The 22,578-nt window shown below is 27.1% G+C and overlaps 3 protein-coding genes across 5 annotated transcripts; 2 read left to right on the top strand and 1 right to left on the bottom strand.

The window, feature by feature from the left end:
- The first annotated feature begins 321 nt into the window (after positions 1–321).
- Positions 322–15,351, top strand: LOC127280504 (serine/threonine-protein kinase greatwall-like). Of its 3 annotated transcripts, XM_051303531.1 has the most exons (4): positions 322–932; positions 12,362–13,797; positions 14,401–14,840; positions 15,096–15,351. In XM_051303531.1, exons 1-4 carry the CDS (start codon positions 699–701, stop codon positions 15,140–15,142), a joined length of 2,157 nt encoding a protein of 718 aa, XP_051159488.1. In that variant the 5' UTR covers positions 322–698; the 3' UTR covers positions 15,143–15,351. The 3 variants fall into 3 exon arrangements, with proteins under 3 accessions (XP_051159488.1, XP_051159490.1, XP_051159489.1); XM_051303533.1 differs by lacking the exons at positions 12,362–13,797; positions 14,401–14,840; positions 15,096–15,351 and adding exons at positions 2,122–2,960; positions 4,959–6,426 and having other exon boundaries at positions 797–932; XM_051303532.1 differs by lacking the exons at positions 322–932; positions 12,362–13,797; positions 14,401–14,840; positions 15,096–15,351 and adding exons at positions 1,839–2,023; positions 2,122–2,960; positions 4,959–6,426.
- On the top strand, positions 7,886–11,393 carry LOC127280502 (ankyrin-3-like). Its single transcript, XM_051303527.1, has 2 exons — positions 7,886–8,053; positions 8,884–11,393. Exon 2 carries the CDS (start codon positions 8,905–8,907, stop codon positions 11,128–11,130), a length of 2,226 nt encoding a protein of 741 aa, XP_051159484.1. The 5' UTR covers positions 7,886–8,053; positions 8,884–8,904; the 3' UTR covers positions 11,131–11,393.
- Positions 15,204–20,778, bottom strand: LOC127280509 (proclotting enzyme-like). The gene is made up of 6 exons (XM_051303541.1): positions 20,426–20,778; positions 19,692–19,999; positions 17,835–18,376; positions 17,284–17,558; positions 16,987–17,132; positions 15,204–16,230 (listed from the first exon to the last, which is right to left on the bottom strand). Exons 1-6 carry the CDS (start codon positions 20,535–20,537, stop codon positions 16,078–16,080), a joined length of 1,536 nt encoding a protein of 511 aa, XP_051159498.1. The 5' UTR covers positions 20,538–20,778; the 3' UTR covers positions 15,204–16,077.
- Positions 20,779–22,578: the final 1,800 nt, after the last annotated feature.

Below are 22,578 nucleotides of genomic sequence, written 5' to 3'. Positions count from 1 at the left end.
AATTTTTAATTTACTAAACTAAATTTACTTTTATTTGTCCCGTTGGTAATTATTTTCAAAAAAAAAACAGATTTTTAATATTTTTTTATTTATAATAAAAAAAAGTGTGTTCTAGTTATTTTATATTTTTTTACTTTTTTTTTATTTTCCTTTAAATAATTTAAATTAAAATATAAATAATAATTTTCTATTATCTCTCTCTCTTGCTAATCATCGTTTTCAAATATTCCCGCCAAATGTTAAAAAAAATCAAAATAGCAACACTTCCTGTCATTTGACAGTTGTAAACCGGTTAATATCCTGTTATTTTTACCGCTAAAAAGTTTGTTGTCGTTTCTGTGTGTGTGTGTGTGTGTTAAATAATGCTCCAAATACGAGCTCCGAAAATATTTTTAAACAATCGCGTATTATAAAATAGTTCTTTTTTTCTACGTGTGACAAAAGAAAATAAATTCATTTCCGTTAAGTGAATATTAATTCAGAAAAAAAGATTATAAAATGTGATTTCGGTATATTAATAACATTTTGAGGTTAGACTTTTAAATTTGTAAAACATTTATAATCAGAAATTAAAAGTATAGAAATTTTTGTTTCAAAAAAAAAAATATATGTAGTTAAATATATATATGTAAATATCAGGAATTTCCTGATACATATATAAAATAAAAATAAAAATTGTGCCCGTGTGTTTGTGTATTATGGAAAAAAAGTTGGAAATTACAACTGATTCAGGTGTTGAAATGAGTGAAGAATCGGGTCAAAATTTTGAGAGTGGCGAAGTGAAAAGTCCTAGGGAAAAAAATGATAATGATGAATTGGAAATTAATGAGGAACAAATAAGAAATTGTGAAAAAACACCCGAACAAAATGAAAAACAAATAGATCATTCTATTTTCAATACTATTTCAAAAATCGTCAATCCTGCAGCCAAGGTAAATTTCAAACGATATAATAGTTATTATATTATTGTTTATTGTTTAATGTTTGCCATTTATATACTTTTTTTTGTTGAATTTATCAATTTTTTCCCCCATTTAAAATATTTATCTGTCATTTATTTAATATTTTATATATACAATTCGTATATTACGAATTTATAGGTTATGTTTGCCATAATTGTTTATTAATTGTTTTTCTCGCGTACTTTATTTATATATTAATGAATCTAAAATAGATTTTTTCCATATTACAAACTTTATAATATTCTTTTGGCTCTATAATAAAATTTACCGTATTTATTTATACTTTTGATAAATAATTACGAAAATTGTATAATAATAATTGCCTATAGATTATTACATTATTATTACTATTATTATTATTATTATAATCGTTGTCATTGTTATTGTTATTAAAATAATTACTATTTTTTATTATTATTATTAAATGACAATTATTTTATTTTATTTTAATATCTAATTAAATTAAAATTAAAAATTTCTTTTTATTACGAAATTATTATTATTATTATTTGTTGTATTCTTGTAATTAATATTTCTATTTACAAAATAGGTGTTAATCTATTTTCTCCGAATTTTTTTTTTTTACCTAATAATTCACCTTATATTATTACTTTTTATTGAAATTTGAAAATATTTTAAAACAATTTCTCATTTATAAATTATTTTAAATCATTAAATGAAAATAATAAGAAATAAAAATAGAAAAAAATGTTTTTTACGAGGTAAATTTTTTTATTTTGTCTATTTTAATTTGTATATAATATTTTTTTTTTAAAATATCATGGGAATTTCGGAAATAGTTACATGCCTGACGCATGTAAAATTTCATAATAATAATAATAATAAGTCATAATACACGCAGTTGAAGTATATAAAAGTCACGTAGTGTTTATTTCGTCTACACGCCGGAAGGGAAGGAACATATTTTTTTATAATTTCTATTTCTATGAAAAATCACAAAAAAAGTTTATTGAACTTTTTTTTCCAAGTGTTTTTTTTTTTTTGTTAGAAATTATACTTTAAATTTGACGCAAAACTTTTATTTACTTTTTTTCATTTAGGTAAGTAAAATTTTTTAATTTATATTATCTGCGGGTAAATTATAATAATAATAATAAAATGGAAAAAAAATATATTGCAAATAGTTATTTTCTTGCAGAAATAAAAAAGAAAAAAAAAAGAATAATGGATATTGAAGATTCACAAATTGATGAGGATTATTATGCGTGTTTTGCTGATTTTCAAAAAGCAATTAAAGAAAATAATCAAAATTTTATTGAATTATTAATAAAAAAACGTGGAATACTTGAGAAAAAATTTAGCTATGATGATTTAACATTATTACATGTTGCCACAAAACGTGGCACAGCCTCTATTGTTCGCCAATTGTGTCAACATAATATTAATGTCAATGTAACAAATAGACGTGGCGAGACACCAATTTTTTATGCTGTTCAAAATTCATATGAAATGACAAAAATATTATTGAATTATGATGCATCAATAAATATTAAATGTGAAATTGGTACAACGCCACTTCATCTTGCATTACTTCATGGTACAGAGGAAACTGTTCAAATTTTATTGGAAAAATTTATTGACACCAATTCAACGATGGAAAATTTATTAATAGAAAAAAATTTCGAAAATAATTTACAATCGATAGAAAATTTCCCAACAAATGGGGAAAATTTGAAAAAAAATAATGAACTAAAATTGAAAAAATTTGAAAATAAAATAAATTTAATGAAATTTTTATTGAAATATAAAAAACAATTGAATATTATTGATAAGGATTATCCATTATTGATATATTTTGCTGCAAAAAGTGAAAGTTCTTATATTTTACAATTAGTTTTACGTGATTGTCGGGAATTTTTAAATTCACGTAAGATGGAAAATTTAAAGGAAAAATTTTCTTCCAAACGAATACTGCCAATGGCACCGGAAGAATTGAATATTCAGGGTTATTTTGAAAGAACAGCTCTTCATTACGCGGTATGTAAAATTATAAAAATATAAACAATTAATTCAGGCTTTAAAGTACAATTTTTTTTTTTTTAATATTTTTGATTATTTTTCTTCAAATATGAAATTATTTTTTCAAATATTCATAAAATAGTTCAATTATTTTAAATAAATCTAAAATTCTTTGAAATTCAATTATTTCAGAAAAAAAATTGTAATTAAACGCTTTTCAATAAATTTAATTGAAAAACTTAATTCGTTTCGAAAATTGCAATTAAAATTCTTTGAAAATTCAATTATTTACAATTTTTTTTTTTTTTTATTTAAATCATCAGAAATTTAATTATTTTCAAAAATTTCCATTAAAATCCTTGAAAAATACAATAATTTGCAAATTTTCAACTAAAGTTCTTTGAAAATTATATTATTTTGAAAACTAAATATTAAAATACTTGATTCAAATTATTTTTGAAAAAATTTCTATTAGAATTTCTTTAAAGTTTGTAATAATAAAATTATGAATTAAAATTGTTATTTTAAAGTAATTTTATTAGAAATATATTTTTTTTTTTGAAATTTTTTCAATTTTTAAAATTAAAATTTGACAGAATTTCTTTTTATATGAATTTTTATTTTTAATAAAATTTATAGCTACTGAATTTTTAATTGATGGAAAATTTTCATTTTACTGTTATTTCATTTACATGATTTTTTATTTGAAATAATTTTAATTTAATAGAATTCTCATTCAATTGAATTTTATGTGATTCGAATTTTTAAATAACAGAAATTCCAAGTCACCGAATTTTAATTTTTCCCGAATTTTAATTTGTACGAATTTTTAATTAATAGAATTTTTGCGAAGTCGAATTTTAATTTTCCCGAATTTTAATTTGTACGAATTTTTAATTAATAGAATTTTTGCGAAGCCGAATTTTAAATTGTACGAATTTTAATTTGCGCGAATTTTAATTTGCCCGAATTTTAATTTGTACGTATTTTTAATTGATAGAATTTTTGTGAAATCGAATTTTAATTTCTACAAATTTTAATTTGCACGAATTTTAATTTGTACGAATTTTTAATTGATAGAATATTTTGCGAAACCGAATTTTAATTTCTATAAATTTTAATTTGCACGAATTTTTATTTTGTACGAATTTTTGCGAAGCCGAATTTTAATTTGTACGAATTTTAATTTGCCCGAATTTTAATTTATACGTATTTTTAATTGATAGAATTTTTGCGAAACCGAATTTTAATTTCTACAAATTTTAATTTGCACGAATTTTTAATTGATAGAATTTTTTGCGAAACCGAATTTTAATTTCTATAAATTTTAATTTCTACCAATTTTTTTATGACGCCGAATTTTAATTTGACCGAAATTACAAATATTCAAACAAATAATCGACAAAAATGATTTCCGCGTAATTTTTAAAATTCACCAAATTATAGAAATTATCAAGAAAATTGTTATTGGTCAATTTTTGAAAAATTATGCCAAAATCTTTCTGTCGATTGTTTGTTTGAACATTTATAATTTCGGATAAATGAAAATTCGGCGTCGCAAAAAATCTATCAATTAAAAGTTCGTACAAATAGAAATTCGTAGAAATAAAAATTCGTACAATTAAAAATTCGGTCAATTGGAATTTGTAATTTAAAAATTCGATTGAATAAGAATTTGGCTAAATTGAAATTTTCTTAAATAAATTATGTAAAAAAAAAACTGTAAATTAAAAATTTCGACATAAATTCGGTAACTAAATTTTTTTCTTAAATAAAAATTCGTATAAAAAGGAATTTTGTTGCCAATTTTGAAAAATTAAAATTCGTCTTAAAAAATAATTTAATTTATAATAAAATTTTTTCTTATATATTTTTTTACTTTAACGATAATTTTTTTATTTTTTTGAATTTTGGAGACTTACTTTTTTTTTTACTACTCACACTTTGAAGCCTGAGAAGAAAAAATAGTTTTTTAATTTTATATTGAGAAAAAATCTTTTTTTTTTCACCTCACAGGTACGTGAGGAAAAAACAAAAATTGTTGAATTTCTTCTGAAAGAAGGTGCGGATGTAAATTGTTCAACGAGGGATAAATTTACACCACTTCATTATGCGGTGGCATTGGAAAATTTAGAAATTTCACAACTTCTTCTTGAGCATGGCGCCGATGTAAATGTCGAATCATCACGTGAAGGTTCACCACTTTACGTTATCGCCGGTAGAAGTGAAATGAAAAATCTCCTAAAATCAGGCGATGGCTACTATTATGATGAGATACACAATACATTTATGAATCGTATGAATTCCTATTATGAGCCAGAAGTGATATTCAATGGGGAAATAATGAAATTATTACTTGAAAATAATGCAGACACTGAATGTCGTGGTAGTCAGGGAACGACACCATTTTTAGAAGCATGTCGAGCTGGACGATTATCAGAAGCGAAAATTCTCCTCAAATACAATGCAAATTATCGTATTTTAGATTATGAAAAAAATTCCGCTCTCCATCATGCAGCAATTGGTTGTTCAAAAGAAATTGTTCATCTTTTACTTGAATTGAATCTCGATATTGATTGTAGAAATGAAAATAATTACACGCCATTAATGTTGGCTGTACAAAATGAAAGACGTAAATGTTTAAAAATAATTGAATATCTCGTTGATTGCGGTGCAAATATTAATGCACGTAATGGAAATGGTGCAACTTGTTTACATATAGCTGCTTATTTTGATTGGGCCGATGTTATTGAATGTCTTTTAGAATTAGGCGCCGATTGGAAAATGAATTATCAAACGGATAATTATAATTCACCGGCAATGGGTGAAATATTATCGAGTTTTTATTTTCCCGGCGTTCAAGAGAGTAGACAAATTTTAATTTCATTTGCCGCATTAAAATGTGAAAATAATAATCAAGAATTGGATAATTTTATTGTTAGTTATGTTGGTAATAAGAGAAAAATTATACAAGAGGCAAGGGATTATTTTCAAAAATCAAAATTAGAAATTAATAAATTACGAACAATGAGAATTTTAAATGAGACGAGAATTTCGTATTATGATTTTTTAACACGTGATTTTTATAGTAGCTATCAACTTATTAAGAATACAAATATAAGGAGAATTTTAACAATTGGTGATTATAAAAAAGAATTTCCATGTTATTATTATTTATTGGAGAATCGTTTTAAGAGAGTGGAAAATTTAGAGTGTTCGATTGATAAAATTTTTGATTTTATTTTAAATTGCGGTGGTAAAGTACAATTGCCAATTCTTGCCGTTGATATGATAATGAGACGACTTCGTTCTATTGATTTTCGTATTTTTGGAAGAATTTTGACTAAAAAGTGATTTTGAGTGCAAAAAAAAAAAATTTTTTACTTCGTAATTTTTTGTAAATTAAATTATAAAAAAAATTATAATTTCATTTTTGTTACTATTATTTGTTGTATTATAAATAAATAAAAATAAATGAAAATTATTTTTTTATTACTAATTTTATAATAATTATTATGAAAAATATTGAGGAAATATTCACGTGAATATTTATTGTGAAATATTCGTTCCACTTTTGACAAATATTATTGTATTTTTATATTATTAATCATCCATTAAAAAAAATCGACCGCGTAATATATAAAACAATCCATTGAAATGAAATGACATAAAATTCAATAAAATTTCATTACTTTATTTCTTTTTTATTTGAGAAAATATTTATATATATATTTACTGTGTAATATAATTATTTCAATATTGAATTTCGAAAATAAATATAATTGACGTAAGTTTTCAATTTCATGATAATTTTTTTTTTGTGGTAATACAAAAAATAATTCATAATATTCAGAAAATCGGAATAAGAATCATACAGAATATTTTTTTGTGTCATTGAAAAAGAATAAATATTTTTATATTTGGAAAAGCACAAAAAAAAATTTTTAATTTTTTTTATAAGTGTTGTGCTCATTGGAAATTTGAATTTTCGACGCAGATTTATTATTTTCACTTTCTTTTTATTTTTAGGTAAGTAAAATAAAGTTTATTTGATTGAAATAAAAAATATTTGGTTCAAATAATTATTTATATAGTCAAAAATAAACGATTATTTTGATTAAATAATTATTTTTTTCACTAAAGTCTAAATATTAATTTATAAATGAATAAATAAATTATTTATTAATTAATTTATTAATATTAAATTTATAATATCAATAATAATTAGTATTAATTCTTTAGGTGGAGAAAATTAATTTAATTAAAATTTTTTTTATTGCAGATAATAAATTTCGAATTTCTTCACGCCTAGGAAACAATTTTTTTTCTTCAAAATTTATCAATATTTACAATGATTCAACCATTGAAATATATTACTTATTGTTTGAAAAAAATTTATTGGTTAATTAAAAAAAGTCAATTAAATGAAAAAAAGTCATTGAAGAAAAAAAAAAAATTATTCACAAAAATTGGGAAAAAAAATTATTTATTTTTAGAAAAAAATATACTATCTTTTGAAATTGAAGAAAGAAAAAATGATGTGGAACTGGATGAAAATTTAGTGAAACTGAAGAAAAAAAATTTTATCAACGAAAAAGACTGTTTACTATTAATATTGTTTTTAACAAGAATTTTTATTATTGCCATAATATTATTTTTTTCGTGTAATTTACTAAATAGTGAATAATTATAATTTCTCTATTAATAATTATTTATTTATTTAAAAATTATGTAATTCTAAAAAAATTGGTATAATAAATAATTAATGTGGTTTGTGTTTATAAAATTTATTTTTTAAATTAGATGAAACATATTTTCCATTTTTTTTTTATTATTTTCATTTTTAAAGTATTTCAAATAAGAGCGCGTAATTTTTTTCTGACCAATCAAACGAATTTTTAGCGCAGTTGCCATTCACTGATCAGTGTTGCCATATTCGAGAAAAAAAAATAAAGATAAATTGATAAATAAAGACAAATGAAGAAACATTTAACGAATATTTTTGGAATTTACTTCTCTTTTTAATCCATTTGCATCATTGTTACATTTTTATAAAAAATTGTGTTGCTCTGAGAAAGAAATTTTTCATTTTCACTTCTATTTTATTTTGGGTGAGTAAAGTTTTAATTATTATAAATTGTCAAATAAAATTATGATATATTTTTCTTTGTGTAAAATAATTTCCATTGCCTTGAAATTGTAATAAATTAATTTGTAATAAATTATTTCTAATTATTATTAAAAAAAAAAATGATAAATGTAATTAATTATTTTGAAAAATATATAATTGTATTTAATAAATTCAATAGGATTTCAATTTTTTAAATATTTTCTCAAAAAAAAGTGATTCTAACCTCAAAATTTTTGCAATATTTCTCGAAAAAAAAAATTTCGTTGTCAACGATTATCGATTTTTCTTTTAATTTTTTCTTTTTTAAAACATTCCATTTTTTAAATTTTCACATTTTTTCTAATTCTAAAATTAATTTTTTTTCTTTATTTCATTATTTTTTCAAATTTTTGATTTTCAAAAACGTAGTATTTTGATTTATTTATATTTATTTTATTTATTTTATTTATTTTATTTATTTTATTTATTTTATTTATTTTATTTATTTTATTTATTTTATTTATTTTATTTATTTTATTTATTTTATTTATTTTATTTATTTTATTTATTTTATTTATTTTATTTATTTATATTTATTTTTTTCAATTTGACTCTTAAAAATTTTTTATTCACTTTCAAAAACGTAATATTATAATTTATACATAAATATTAATTTAAATTGATTTGTTTGGAATTTAAAAAAATTGTTTCTTTTTTTCCACTTTATTTAAATATAGTTTGCAATATTTATTTTAATAAATTTTGGTTTTTTTAAATAAAGAAAAATTAAATTGAAACTAAATAAATTTACCCCTTTCTTTTTTCTTACAGATAAAATTTTTTTTTTAAAAAATGTCCAATTTCGATTACAATATAAGCGATGACGACGAAGAGGAAGAAATAATTGATGAACGTTTTGTAAAATTTTCCAAAGCAATTGAGGAAAAAAATAATTATCTCATTTCATTGTTAATAAAAGAAGAGGGCATTCTACAGAAACAATTTCACTCTAATTGTTCAACATTTTTACACATTGCGGCAAAATGTGGTACAGCAGAAAATATCAAACAATTGTGTGAATTAGGCGCTAATGTTAATTTACCAAATAAAAATGGTGAGACGGCAATTTTTAATGCAATAAAAAATGATGATATTCAACTTGTAAAAATTCTCATTGAACATGGAGCAAATATTAATATTACAAGTAAACAGGGTGTAACACCATTGCATCTCGCTTTACTTCATGGTCCAGAGAAAACATTGCGTTTAATTGTAAAAAAAATTGTACTTGATGCAAAAAACGGAAATAATTTACAAGATAAAAAAGAAGAAGAAACGATGGAAGTATCAGAAGATGAGGAATATTTTGACCTGTCTTCAGATTTAGAGGAAAATTTATCGTTCGAAGAAGAAGAAGAAGAAGAAGAAAGCGAAGAAGATTCGGAAGAGGAAAATCTTGAAGGCACAATGGGAATGATTAAAACAATTTTAAGGAATAAAAAATTATTTAATATTCAAAAAAATGATTATCCATTGTTAATATTTTTTGCCGCTCGTATTGCATGTGGTTATATATTAGAAGTTATTTTACGTGATTGTCGAAAATTTTTAAATTCTCTATCGCCTGCTGAGAGAAAATTAGAGAGAACAAAACCACGTAAAGCAAATAGGGATTATTTTATTGAAGGCGGTTGTAATGTAAGATATATACCACAAGCACCTTTGGATATTAATTTTCAGGGTTATTTCGATAGAACTGCATTACATTATGCTGTGAGGGAAGAAATTCCAATTTCTGTGAAATTTCTTTTGGAGAATGGCGCCGATCCAAATGCAAAAACTTGTGAAAAACTCACACCTCTACATTATGCGGCGTGCCTTGAAAATTATGAAATTTGTCAAATACTTCTTAATTTTGATGCCTATGTGAATGTAAATCGTTGCTGTCAGGGAAATCCACTTTATCATGTTTGTGGACAAAGTACAACAAAAGTACTTTTAAAATCGACTGATGGCTATTTTTATGATGAATTTTATCACGAGTATACGGATCGTGTGAAAAAATACACAGAAGTTGAATCAACATTCAATTTAAAAATAATGAAATTATTGTTGAAAAATGGTGCTAATCCAAATAATCGTGGTGAAAATGGTGCTTCGGCATTACATGAGGCATGTAAAATGGGACGTTTTAAGGAAGTAAAATTATTATTGAAATGCAATGCCTATTTAGAAGATGTTGATATGGATGGAAATACGGCGCTTCATCATGCAGCACAGGGAAATTGTGTGAAAATGATTGAATTTCTTTTGTCAAATGGATTGAAAATTGATTTTAAAGGCGAATGTCGTTATACACCATTAATGATGGCAATTAAGGACAATGAGGGTAAAACATCGTGTTTAGAGACAATTGAATATTTAGTTGATCATGGTGCTGATGTTAATGCAAAAGAAACACTTATTGATAAAAGTGTACTAATGATTGCAATCGATTTTTCATCGTCAAGTGTTGTTGAATGTTTATTGGAATTGGGAGCCAAGTTTCAAACGATATTCAATGTCAATGAAGATGATTATAAACGATATAATTTATTTCGATTTAAAGATAATCATAAACTTCTTGTTTGTTATATTGCTCTGCGGGAAAAGGATTTAGGTGATTATTTACAAAAATTTATTAAACATAACGATGTAAAAGTACAAGAGGCATTTAAATTTTTTCATGAAGCAAAAAATGAAGTGAAAAAATTAAAATCAATGACAATTTTAAAACAATCGGGAATTACGTATTTTGATTTTTTAACTCAAGATTTTTACACTACGGTTCAGCATGTTAAGAATGGTAAATTAAATCAGATTTTAATTGCCGGTGATTATAAAAAAGAATTTCCGTGTTTTAACCATTTTTTGGAGAGTCGTCAACAAAGGGCGAAAACTTTAAAAAAGTTTGTCAATAAAACATTTGATTTTTTCACAAAAAATCGAAAATTACCGCCTGATGCTGTTAAAATGATTTTTAAAAGTCTTGATTCGAAAGATTTTCGAATTTTTGGTACAGCTTTGAATAAGAAATAATGGGTTTTTTTTAAAAAAAATAATCGTCGTAAATGTTTAACATTTAAAAAAACTTTTTTTTTGAAAAATTAAAAATTTTTCTTTTATATACTTTTATGTTATTTATTATATTTAAAAGTTATTATGTTAAAAAAAGACTACAAGGTTTTTTTGTCGGAAAAATGTTCTTTCCGAATTATTATATTCGTTCTTAATTTGTGTAACATTTTGTACTGTTTTGTAATAAATTGTTCAAATTAAAAATTGGCTATTTTTAATATGTACTTAAAGATAATTTTCACTAAAAAAAAAAAAAAAAAAAAAATTGAGAAACCAAAATATTTTTTAAATAAACTAATTTTTATTTACGTAGCGATTTGAATAGGCATTCATTTTTAATGATTAATTTTCCATTAATAAGAAATTTATTGAATCTATTTTGACAATTATAAAGATCGAAAATTTTTAGGTTATGTTCTCATGTTTCGCAGATAATTTAAAAAAAGTAAATAATTGAGCTACGTAAATAAATATATGTTAGACTTCATAATACTTTTTGAACTCGAAAAAAAATACATATCAGTTTTGATCAACATATTATTAAATAAAAAAAAACTTTAAAAATTATAACGACTTGAATCGGAAATTTCTTTTTAAGAATGTAAAATTATTTTGCAACATAACCTCACTAAACGGTTCGTTTCTACTATAGAAAAAGTAGCAGCCGAATTTAGATTATTATTAAGCAGTTAAGCTCATTATTATTCATCATTAATATAAAACAAACTTTTTTTCTTTCTTCTCTGCGTTAAGGCATGAGCAGAATAGAAACATAATCGGAATCGTAATCCGGTTGCGTTTACGATTACGGTTACCTTTCTATTCTGCTCATGCCTTTAGCAATGGAAACCAACCTAAACCGCGTTACCTAGATGGGAAACTATTTGTAGAAGAACGTCTGAAATGTGACAGTTTTGTGAGAAAGTTATTGTAGAACAGTAAAATCTCTAAAATGTGAACATATGCTCAATAGTGATGTCACATTTCGCAGGTTCCTCAGTAACTTTTCCCTCTGCAGTTCCCCCCACTCGGTAAAAATTAACCCAAGATTAAGGTCCTTTTACAATTCAAAATTTTTTTCACTTCCCTCCACATTAAGATAGTTTCAAATTCAAAACAGACATTTTTTATACTAAATAATTAACTGTTAATTAAAATAATTTTTATTAACCTCAAAAATTTTTAATTGCAGGTGCCAGAGATAACGGATTTCAAAATAGTGAAACCAATCAGTAGAGGTGCATTTGGAAAAGTTTTCCTCGGCTACAAAAAAACAAATCCAGAATTAATTTACGCTATAAAGGTAATGAAAAAAAATGAAATGATCCACAAAAATATGGCCTCACAAGTTGTCATTGAACGTAATGCATTGGCAATAACGAGAAGTCCATATTGTGTTCAACTTTTCTATTCACTGCAAACGCTCAGCAATGTTTATCTTGTGATGGAATACATGGTGGGTGGTGATCTCAAAAGTCTTGTAAGTTATTGTGGTTTTATGGAAGAATCAATGGCGGCATTTTACACCGCTGAAGTCACTCTCGCTCTCGAGTATCTTCATTCACATGGAATTGTACATCGCGATCTTAAACCCGACAATATGCTTCTTTCACGAGAGGGTCACGTGAAATTAACCGATTTTGGCCTCAGCAAAATATCAACTCTTCATAGGGATCTTGAAATCTCGGATCTTGTTAATTGTACACCAAGTCTCTGTACCCGAACTCCAGGTCAATTATTGTCACTCACTTCTCATCTTTCCTTTGGATCGGGACAAAAAACAAACAATGACTCAAATCATTTTGAATTCAGTGGTGGAAGTGATCTTGTTTGTAATTTACTTCCGACACTTCAACGCAAATCTATGCAAATGTCTATGAGTTCCATATGTTCAACACCGCCTGGTGATCGTTCCAATGTCTCGGGTATTAATCCCTTTCAATCAGCTGAAGATTTACTTAAATATACAGAAACCAATAATGATTTGATTAGTTCCGGAAGTTATCATACGTGCGAAGCATTTTCGGATAATGCATTTAAGAGACGAATTTCTCCATTGGCTGTTAATAATGGCAAACATTCTGAGAATGAGGAGGAATCGACTTTGGAGGCTGAGAAGACGCGTCATCATCATATTGTCAGTCCATTGAGTAGTTGTGTTAATTCATTTGCCAGGGGTACCAAGAGAAAACGATTGCATCATAATGCGGGAAGTACGGGACTTACGAGGGAAATTAATCTAATGGAATTGGAAGGCGGTGATCTCACGCCAAAGAGAAAGAATCGAGGTCATATTTTTAATTGCAATAAAACGCCAGTTAGTGTTACATCAAAATTGAGAGATGAGGCCAGAGGGAAAAGTAATTCTGAAGGTGCATCAGGTGGAAGAGTGGCATTTAGCACACCAGTATCGGAAAATAAAGATCGACACTGGCCTGATAGGAAACAACAATTGATGCAGGAAGAAAAAAAGGGAATTGTCAAAACGACGAGATTTGATTTACCTCCTTCGAATTCGGCTCCCGATATAAGTGTCGAGAGTTTAAATGTGGAACATAGATCTCCGCAGGGGATTTCGCCGATTAAAACGCCTGCAAGAAGCGGTGGGGATGTGTACACACCTTTTAGGTTCGTATTCTTTTTTATTTATACCCAATTGCATAAATGCTGTACTTCCGGTTTGACGACATTTTGGAAAGTCGTGACACTTCTATAATAATTTCATTAGTGTATGGGGTCTGCTATTAAGGCCTGAGCAAACGCAAGCGAAAGAATGAGTTAGAGAAGGACAAACAATATATCTATCCTTCTCTACCTCATTCTTCTGGTTACGCCATAAACTAATAAAATTATTATAGAAGTTTCACGACTTTTCAAAATGTCATCAATCTGGAAGGACAGAATTTATACAATTGGGTGTACTTTTGCATGTATGAGACAGTGTGATCGTACCCTTAGGCAATGTGAACGGTTGGTTTCCATTGTCGCCATTTGTCATAATTCTCGTCAACTACCGCACCCTGCTCTAGTGAAAATTTAGTGACTTTATTGTTAAAATTAAAATTTACTAAATTTTCAGTAGAGCAGGGTGCGGTAGTTGACGAGAAATAGAACAAATGGCAACCAACCGAACGAATCAAAACTTTCTATTAGGCCGTATCCACAATAAAGTTACGTGGAAATAAGGCCTAAGGTTGAAATCACACAATTATTAATCGAAAAATTTTTCAGAACACCAAAATCAGTGCGAAGAGGTGTTCAGCAAGTTCTAAGTCGATCAGACGAGAGAATTCTTGGTACACCGGATTATTTGGCACCGGAATTACTCTTGAGACAAGGTCATGGTCCGGCTGTCGATTGGTGGGCATTGGGCGTCTGTTTATATGAATTTTGCACTGGTGTACCGCCGTTTAATGACGAGACGCCGCAGGCGGTGTTTGCAAATATTCTCGATAGAAATGTAACGTGGCCAGAAAATGACGAAGCACTTTCCGAATCGGTGACAAATGCCATTGATGCATTACTTACACTCGATCAAAATGTTCGGCCAACTGCGGCCGAGGTGCGGAAAATGGCGCTGTTCAATGATTTTCCATGGGACGAGCCACAAAAGGCGACGCCACCATTTATACCACAGCCTGATGATAATTACGACACGTGTTATTTTCAAGGTAATTTTTTTTTATATTCATTTTGTTTTTTGATTATTTTAAAAAATTACGTAAAATTTACTATGCTGTTGAGTAACTGTTACAGTAAATGTTTTACTATTCTGCAATAGTTACAATACTATTTTGTAAAACTTACTCTACTTTTTTTATTTATAAATTTTTTTTTGTAAAAGTTACAATACTGTCGAGTAATATTTAACAATTTGAAGTAATTTGAAAAATAATTGATTTTTAAGAAAGTAATTTTTTTTTCAGCACGGAATATCATGCAACACTTGAACGTGAGCAATTGTGAGACGTAACATTCGTATATATAGAAAAAAAAGTATTTTAATTATATTAGAAAAGAAAAATAATCAGAAATTAGGGACGTAAATTTTATTTTATTTTATATACTTGATCGTATGTATATAGTCATATAAAATAATCTATAAAGGAATGTGCTTTTTGAAAGAAAGATTTACAATATAAAAAAATTGATTTTCTTTTTAAATCGGTTTTTACTTTAGTACACGAATTTGTTTTTATTTCACATGTAATTCCTAGTCTTTTTTTCAGTTGGCAATCCTTTAAGTCCTAGAAAATTTAAAAAGAATTTTTTTTCATAGAAGAATAGTTAAGTAAATTTAAAAGTTCATCGCAAGTACTTTATATATTTCGTAAGTTTTAATTTATTTCAATAGTTTCACTTTCTTAATTAATTAATTAAAAATCGCAAAATTAGGTTATGTCAACAAAAATTGAAAACGACGTAATTTTTTGTGTGTTTAAATTTTATTTTATACCGAATTGTAAATTCGTAAAATATAATGTAATTTTCTAGATGATTTGTAATATAAAATCAACTTGAAAATATGATTTACAACTAGTAATCTCTTCTTATTTTCTAAAATATATTTCTAAAGCCTAATTTTCATTTTTTTATGATAAAAAATATGGCAATTGAAGATACACAAAAAATCAAAGATTTTCATATAATATATAACATCAAATGTAAAACTTGTTCGAAAAACAATAAAATATTTTTCACTCTGCAGTTTTTTGTTATATATATATATGATCACGATTCCCGTATATATATATATATTTAATCAGTAATTATTTTGCGACTGGTTAGTTTACATATATATATAGGGTCCAAGCTCATAGGAGACGCGCGATGACGATGAAAGAAGAGATGAACGACTGGAGGAAACTGGTAATTTTATATCAGTGATTAAAGACGATGTGGCAATTTCTATTTCAAGTTTTTACTTATCCATGGCAGGAAGTGCGTGACTCTCGTGTAAACACCTGGATACTGGCCCTTACCACATCCAATTCCCCAGCTCACTATTCCTACTTGGGTCCAGCGACCGTCGTTTACCATTAACGGACCTCCACTATCACCCTGGAGAATAGGAAGAAGAAGAAAATGATGAAAAAAAGTTAAAATAATTGAGGTAATTAATTAAATTTAAAAAAATAAGAAAAGTAATTGATTAGTAATTAAAGTTAATAATTAATTTTTTGCAGATAATCCTGAGCAATTCAATTTTGAAAGGAGATAAATTAAGTCATCGCAGTAAAGAAAGAAAAAAAGGTTGTTTTATATTAATGATGAATAATAATGAGCTTAACTGCTTAATAATAATCTAAATTCGGCTACTACTTTTTTAGTAATAAAACAAAATTATTTTCACAATTCTCGTCAACTACCGCATCATGCTCTGGTAAAAATTTAGTGACTTTATAGAAACTTTTAATTTTAACTAGAATTTCACTAAATGTTCACTCGAGCAGGGTGCGGTCGCTGACGAGAATTATGACAAATAGCGGGAGGTGACAATAGCAACCTTCCCAAAGTGTTAGTGTGCTATCCTTCCGGTTTGTCGGGATTTTGAAAAGTCGTGACACTCTTGGCCGTACATGCCTAAACTTTTTTGTCCTTTTCTAACTCACATATTGTCATGGCAACAAGTGCGTTAGAAAAGGACAAAATTGTGTAGAAATATCTGACCACAAGAGTACATTGGTTACGTCATGCTCCATAAACTAATAAAATTATTACAGAAGTGTCACGATTTTTAAAAATGTCGTCAAACCGGAAGTGTAGTATTCATGCAATTTGGTGTATATTGTTGAAACGCCTTAAATTTATACTTACGGAACAGGAATCTTTTTGCGCTTGTCCTGCGCACAGGAAACTGTCTACAATTCCACCTGGTGCAGCGGCTCCGTATTTTACTTTACACTCGGCATTGGACCAGATTTTAATTGTCACTTGCTGCAAAACCGCCGGTTGTGGACCGCCTTTAAAAAAGGTAAATGAAATTTCTTTTTTAGCTTGTTCACAATAATTTCAAGACTATAATTAATTTGTTATAATTAATACATTTTTGTAAATTATTAAGTTAATAAAAAGTTGAAATAACTTCGATTAAAAAAATAAATCAAAACTAACTTTCTCGAAGTGAGCCCCAACCAATGACAGTGGCTTCCTGATGATGATAGAGATCACGACCGGATGGTAGGCAAATTGGTCGTATTTGCTCGGAAAATTCCACGGGTTCATTAAGAGTTAAAAGTGCCACGTCGTTGTAGAGAGTTCTTGAATTGAAATTTTTGTGTCGAACAACACGTTTCACTCGTCTCTCAATGTGACGAACCTCTGTGCTCGTTTTTATATTATGATCACCAAGACGTACTGTTAATCTCGCTACATCCCAAGAATTCATGCTGTGTACAATAGTCATATTAGGAGAGATTAAAATATTCAACTTATATAAATATATCCAATTATAAGCTGTTCTTCCGGTTTGACGGCATTTTGAAAAGTCATGACACCTCTATAATAATTTTATTAGTTCGTGGCGTGAAACTTGGAGTTGTACGCGCAACCATACGCCACGAACTATAATAAAATTACTATAGAAGTGACACGACTTTTCAAAATGCATTCAAACCGGAAGAACAGCATAATTTGCAATTGGGTGTAAAAAAAATTCTACCTACTTGACAACGCAATGAGCTGCAGTCAGAATGTGAATATTATCAATCAGCGATCCACCGCAAAATTGTCGACCTGCATTAAAAAGTGCCACAATCCAGGGCCATTCGCCAATTTTTGTACTATGACCGCCGACAATACGATCGGAGTCAGAAATTTTTTGTGGTCCATTTTTCGAGCCACAATAACCAGAATCAATTGGTGAAGAAGTAGTTGGAATCACCGATGTAGTTGGCGGTTTACTGGGGGCAAGTGGCACTTCCGATGGTAATCCTGGTAACGAGGTTGGAATTCCAGGTGGCCAGTAGGCGGGTTTTTTTGTTGGCCATGTGGCACTTGTGGGTTTCTGTGACGATGACGCTAATGATGGTTTTGAAGTGGGACTAGCGGCCGTGGCACCACCGGCAAAATGTGGAGGATGTGTTGGAATTGGAGGAATTGTGTGATGTGGAGGATGAGTCGGAAGTGGCGGTGGCCAGGAGGCCGTTGGCTTTGGACGTGGTTTCACTGGTTCTAATTTGCTCTGTTCATCCACGTCAGTTACTTCCTGTAAAAGAAGAATTTATTTTTCATATGAAATAGTGTTATTTCATTTTTAAGGTATTTATTTTTTATTTAATAATTTTAAAAGATTTATTTATTATTATTTGTAATTAAATAATTAGTTTACTAATTAGAAATTAAGTTGTGTCTAATTAGTAAATTATTATCTATTTTTTTTAAATATACTGCAAGTTATGATTTAAATTTGGCGCTTTAAAAAAGCTGCCGTTTGTTTCCACTGTCCCCACTCGCCATTTGTCTTAATTATCGTCAACTACCGCACCCTGCTCTAGTAAAAATTTAGTGACTTTATAGAAACCTTTTAATTTTAACTATAAAGTCACTAAATTTTCTCTAGAGCAGAGTGCGGTAGTTGACGAGAATTATGACAAAATAATTAAATTTAAAAAAATGAAAAAAGTTATTAATTAATAATTAAAGTTAATAATTAATTTTTTCCAGATAATCCTGAGCATTTCAATTTTGAAAGGAGATAAACTAAGTTATCGCAGAGAAAAAAGAAAAAAGGGTTGTTTTATATTAATGATGAATAATAATGAGCTTAACTGCTTAATAATAGTCTAATTTCGGCTACTACTTTTCTAGTAACAAATAAAATTATTATTTGGCATAATTCTCGGTGAACTACCGCACCCTGCTCTAGCGAAATTTTAGTAACTTTACAGTAACTTAATTTTAACAATAAAGTCACTAAATTTTCACTAGAGCAGAGTGCGGTAGTTGACGAGAATTATGACAAATGGCGAATGGAGACAATGAAAACGAACCAATGGTGAGAAAGTTAAGCAAAAGTAGAAGGTGGGGGGTGAAGAAACAGCAAAAATTAGAAAAATCTTGCATTAAATGCCAAATTAATTTTAATAAATTAATTATTAATTAATTAATTAATTAATTAATTTGAGACAAAAAAATTTTCATTAAATTAAATTTAGAGGTATCTATTTGCATTAATTCTCATAATTAAATAAAGTTTAAAGAAAAAAAGGAAAATTTTTTTTTTTTTGTTTTTAATTAACTTTTTTTATGAGTCGATTTCCATATATAAATATTATAAATACGAAAAATAATTTATTCGTATTTTAATTTAGAACGTGTTGATGACTCAGTTTTTATAATAGTCGATTCGTGTCAATTCATGCCGTGACTAAATTATTGCTCATTTCCATTTCTCTTGGACCGTAAAAAAATATTTTAAAAAAATTCTAAAAATAATAGATTTTTTCTTAGAAATGAAATTTAAATGTGAAAGTTTTTTTTTTAATATTTTCTTTCAAAAATAGAATTTTTCTCTTATTTACCTCATCTGGGTTTTCTACTGGAATTTCACTTTCCAAATTTGATGTCGGTGTTGTTGGCTGATAATCAGCGCAACAAATTCCAAAAGCTGCTTTACCATTCGATTGAAGATAACTGCAACTGTCATAAACTCCCAAAACCCATCCGTCTAGAATTCCCAAATCTGGGATTTTAAAGTATGGATAACACTCTTTAAAAGTTGTACATTTTCCCACTTCACCTTTTGATGTTAAACACTGGCCAGGGAGACTTTTTTTCTCAAGGGTAAAAAATTGACGCTCCTCACGTCCCCGTTTATTTAAATCTGCAGCTGAAATTTTTAATTATTTATTAAATTAACTATTTGACTAATTAATTAAATTAATTTTAAAAAAAATTTATTGTTAGTTTTTATTATTAAATTAATAATAAATAGTCAACAATTTTAAAAAGAAAGTACCCTAAAAAATTTGAAATTGACCGTTACAAAAATTACGTCACGCGTAATCGGAAAATTTCATTGTCTCATTAGTATATGTCTTTACCGCAAATCGTATAGCGTGTAAATATGCGTCGCGTACGCAGTCAACATAATAGAATTCCACTTGGCTTCTGTCTCTGTCATGAGTTCGCTGACCGACTTCTGAGTCAATCACATTTTTTTTTTAAATTGTAAACCGGCAAATAAAAAAAAAAAAAAATTTTTTTCTCATCTTTTTTTGTCCACTTTATTTTTTTTAGGTGAAAAAAAACTCACCATCAATAATAATCGAATCATCCGATTCGTCGACTCCACTTGCTTTAGTATCAATGCAAAATATCACCAGCAAAAGAGCCGCGATTGTTACCGGTATCGTCCGACAAACCATGACCTTGTAAAAAATGCGACCGTTTTTTTTTTTTTAATTGAAATTAATTTTCATTTGTTTTGCACAGTCAAATTTTTTTTTCAACACTTTTGGTCACTTTGTCATTTATTTATTTTAGTGAAGAAATAAATTAAAAAAAAAAAAAAATAATGAAATTGACGAAAATGAATATACTGAAAAAGTTGAGGGGCACAGAGATGTTGGCTCGAAGGCCAACACTAAGTTGCTAATCCACTGAATAGCGAAGACTTGGGCTTATAACGGGCTTGCCCTCCCCTGACCACCTGTTTGCCCCCGAGGCTCTTTTATCGAGACTCTTCTTTTACACTTTTTTGCATTATTTACGGGCTTTCCTTTATCTTTCTTTGATTTCAATAAAAATTTTCATCACATTTTTCACAAATTCGCCCCCTCCTCTGTCCCCCTTTTTTTAAAAAAAAATTTTAATTTTTGAAAAATTTTCTTTAAATACATTATTTTTGAAAAAATTATTATTTTTCATTGAAACATTAAATAAATGTAACTAAAAAAACTAGTTATCATAAAAATCACTAGTTACAAACCACAAGAAATAGGGGAAAAATTAAGGTGAATTCACATTGAGGCGTAAAGTGTGAAATTTTGTAACTAGATATAATGAGTATGAAAGAGATAAGGATATACATTTGTCTTTTTCGCTTTATCTAGTTACAAAATTTTACGCTTTACGCCTCTATGTGAATTCACCTTTATAATTCTAAAAAATCAAAAGTTGAAACAAAAACCACTGGTAATCACAAAAATTACCAGAAAGTATAGAAATTACTAGCAAATATGACTATTAATTTTACAAATCACTAGTGGCTTTAAAAATACTAGTAAATAAAAACCCTAGTGAATAAAAACACTAGTAAATAAAAACCCTAGTGAATAAATACACTAGTAAATAAAAACCCTAGTGAATAAAAATACTAGTAAATAAAAACCCTAGTGAATAAAAATACTAGTAAATAAAAACCGTAGCGAATAAAAACACTAGTAAATAAAAATATTAGTAAATATAAACTCTAGGGAATAAAAAATACTAGTAAATAAAATCCCTAGTGAATAAAAATACTAGTAAATAAAAATACTTTTCAATAAATAAATTTCAATTTTAAAATTGTTTCTGTATTTTTGTTTTTAAATTCTTTTTTGAAAATTTCTATTTAACTTCAATGTCCCGTTAATTTCCATTATTAATTATTTCCCTGGAAATTCAGTATGCCACAAATTATTCATCTCTGGGCATGTGTTCTATCAACGAATAATCAATCAGCTCGATCATTATCTCTTAGAGATATATATGTTCGAGATGTACTCTCGCATATATATATATATATATGTGTGTGTGTACATATGTACATATACATTGAGAACGCTCGCAAAATGCTAATTAGAAAGACCCAATTGATTTTATAATAAGAATAATATTTGGAAATTTCTTACAAAATACGTACTTTGTCTAGATATATATCTGCTTGAAGAAATATATAGCCTTGAGGGACCTCGGCTTGATTCAGAATGGCCATGAACTTGCTTTTCTGCCTTCTCCCTCAAGTTGCCTTGCAAGAATGCAATTCCACAGGTGCCAAGAATTGGTTTTTCATATTATAGCGCATTAGACATATATGGTATAAATATATATATATATATATATATATATATATATATATATATATGCATCGAAACCTCATGGTGTTATTTAATAAGTTCATTTGAAATTATTCATTTTCAAAATTGGTGAAAAATTTTAAATTTTACTTTTTAGAAAAAATATAATTATTATGTAATTTTGTATAATTTTCTTCAACTTGAGGTTAAGTTCACAATAGACTCTTTTTATGTCCTTTTATGTTTAACAGGATATAAAAGTATTGTGGACATAGCCTTAAGTGACAGAAAATTATATAAAATTACGTAATAATAATTTTTTTAAAGTAAAATTGTAGACGTAGCCTAATAATAATCATCATGTTCACTCGTGGCCAAATATGCCTACACATTTTTGTCCTTTTCTAAC

Source organism: Leptopilina boulardi, unplaced genomic scaffold (assembly GCF_019393585.1).
Source record: "Leptopilina boulardi isolate dan_hultmark-lab unplaced genomic scaffold, ZJU_Lbou_2.1 LbouV2_248, whole genome shotgun sequence".
In the NCBI taxonomy this organism is placed as follows: Eukaryota; Metazoa; Arthropoda; class Insecta; order Hymenoptera; family Figitidae; genus Leptopilina; species Leptopilina boulardi.
Note: the sequence above shows the minus strand (reverse complement) of the source record. Positions and strands in the feature narration are given on the sequence as shown.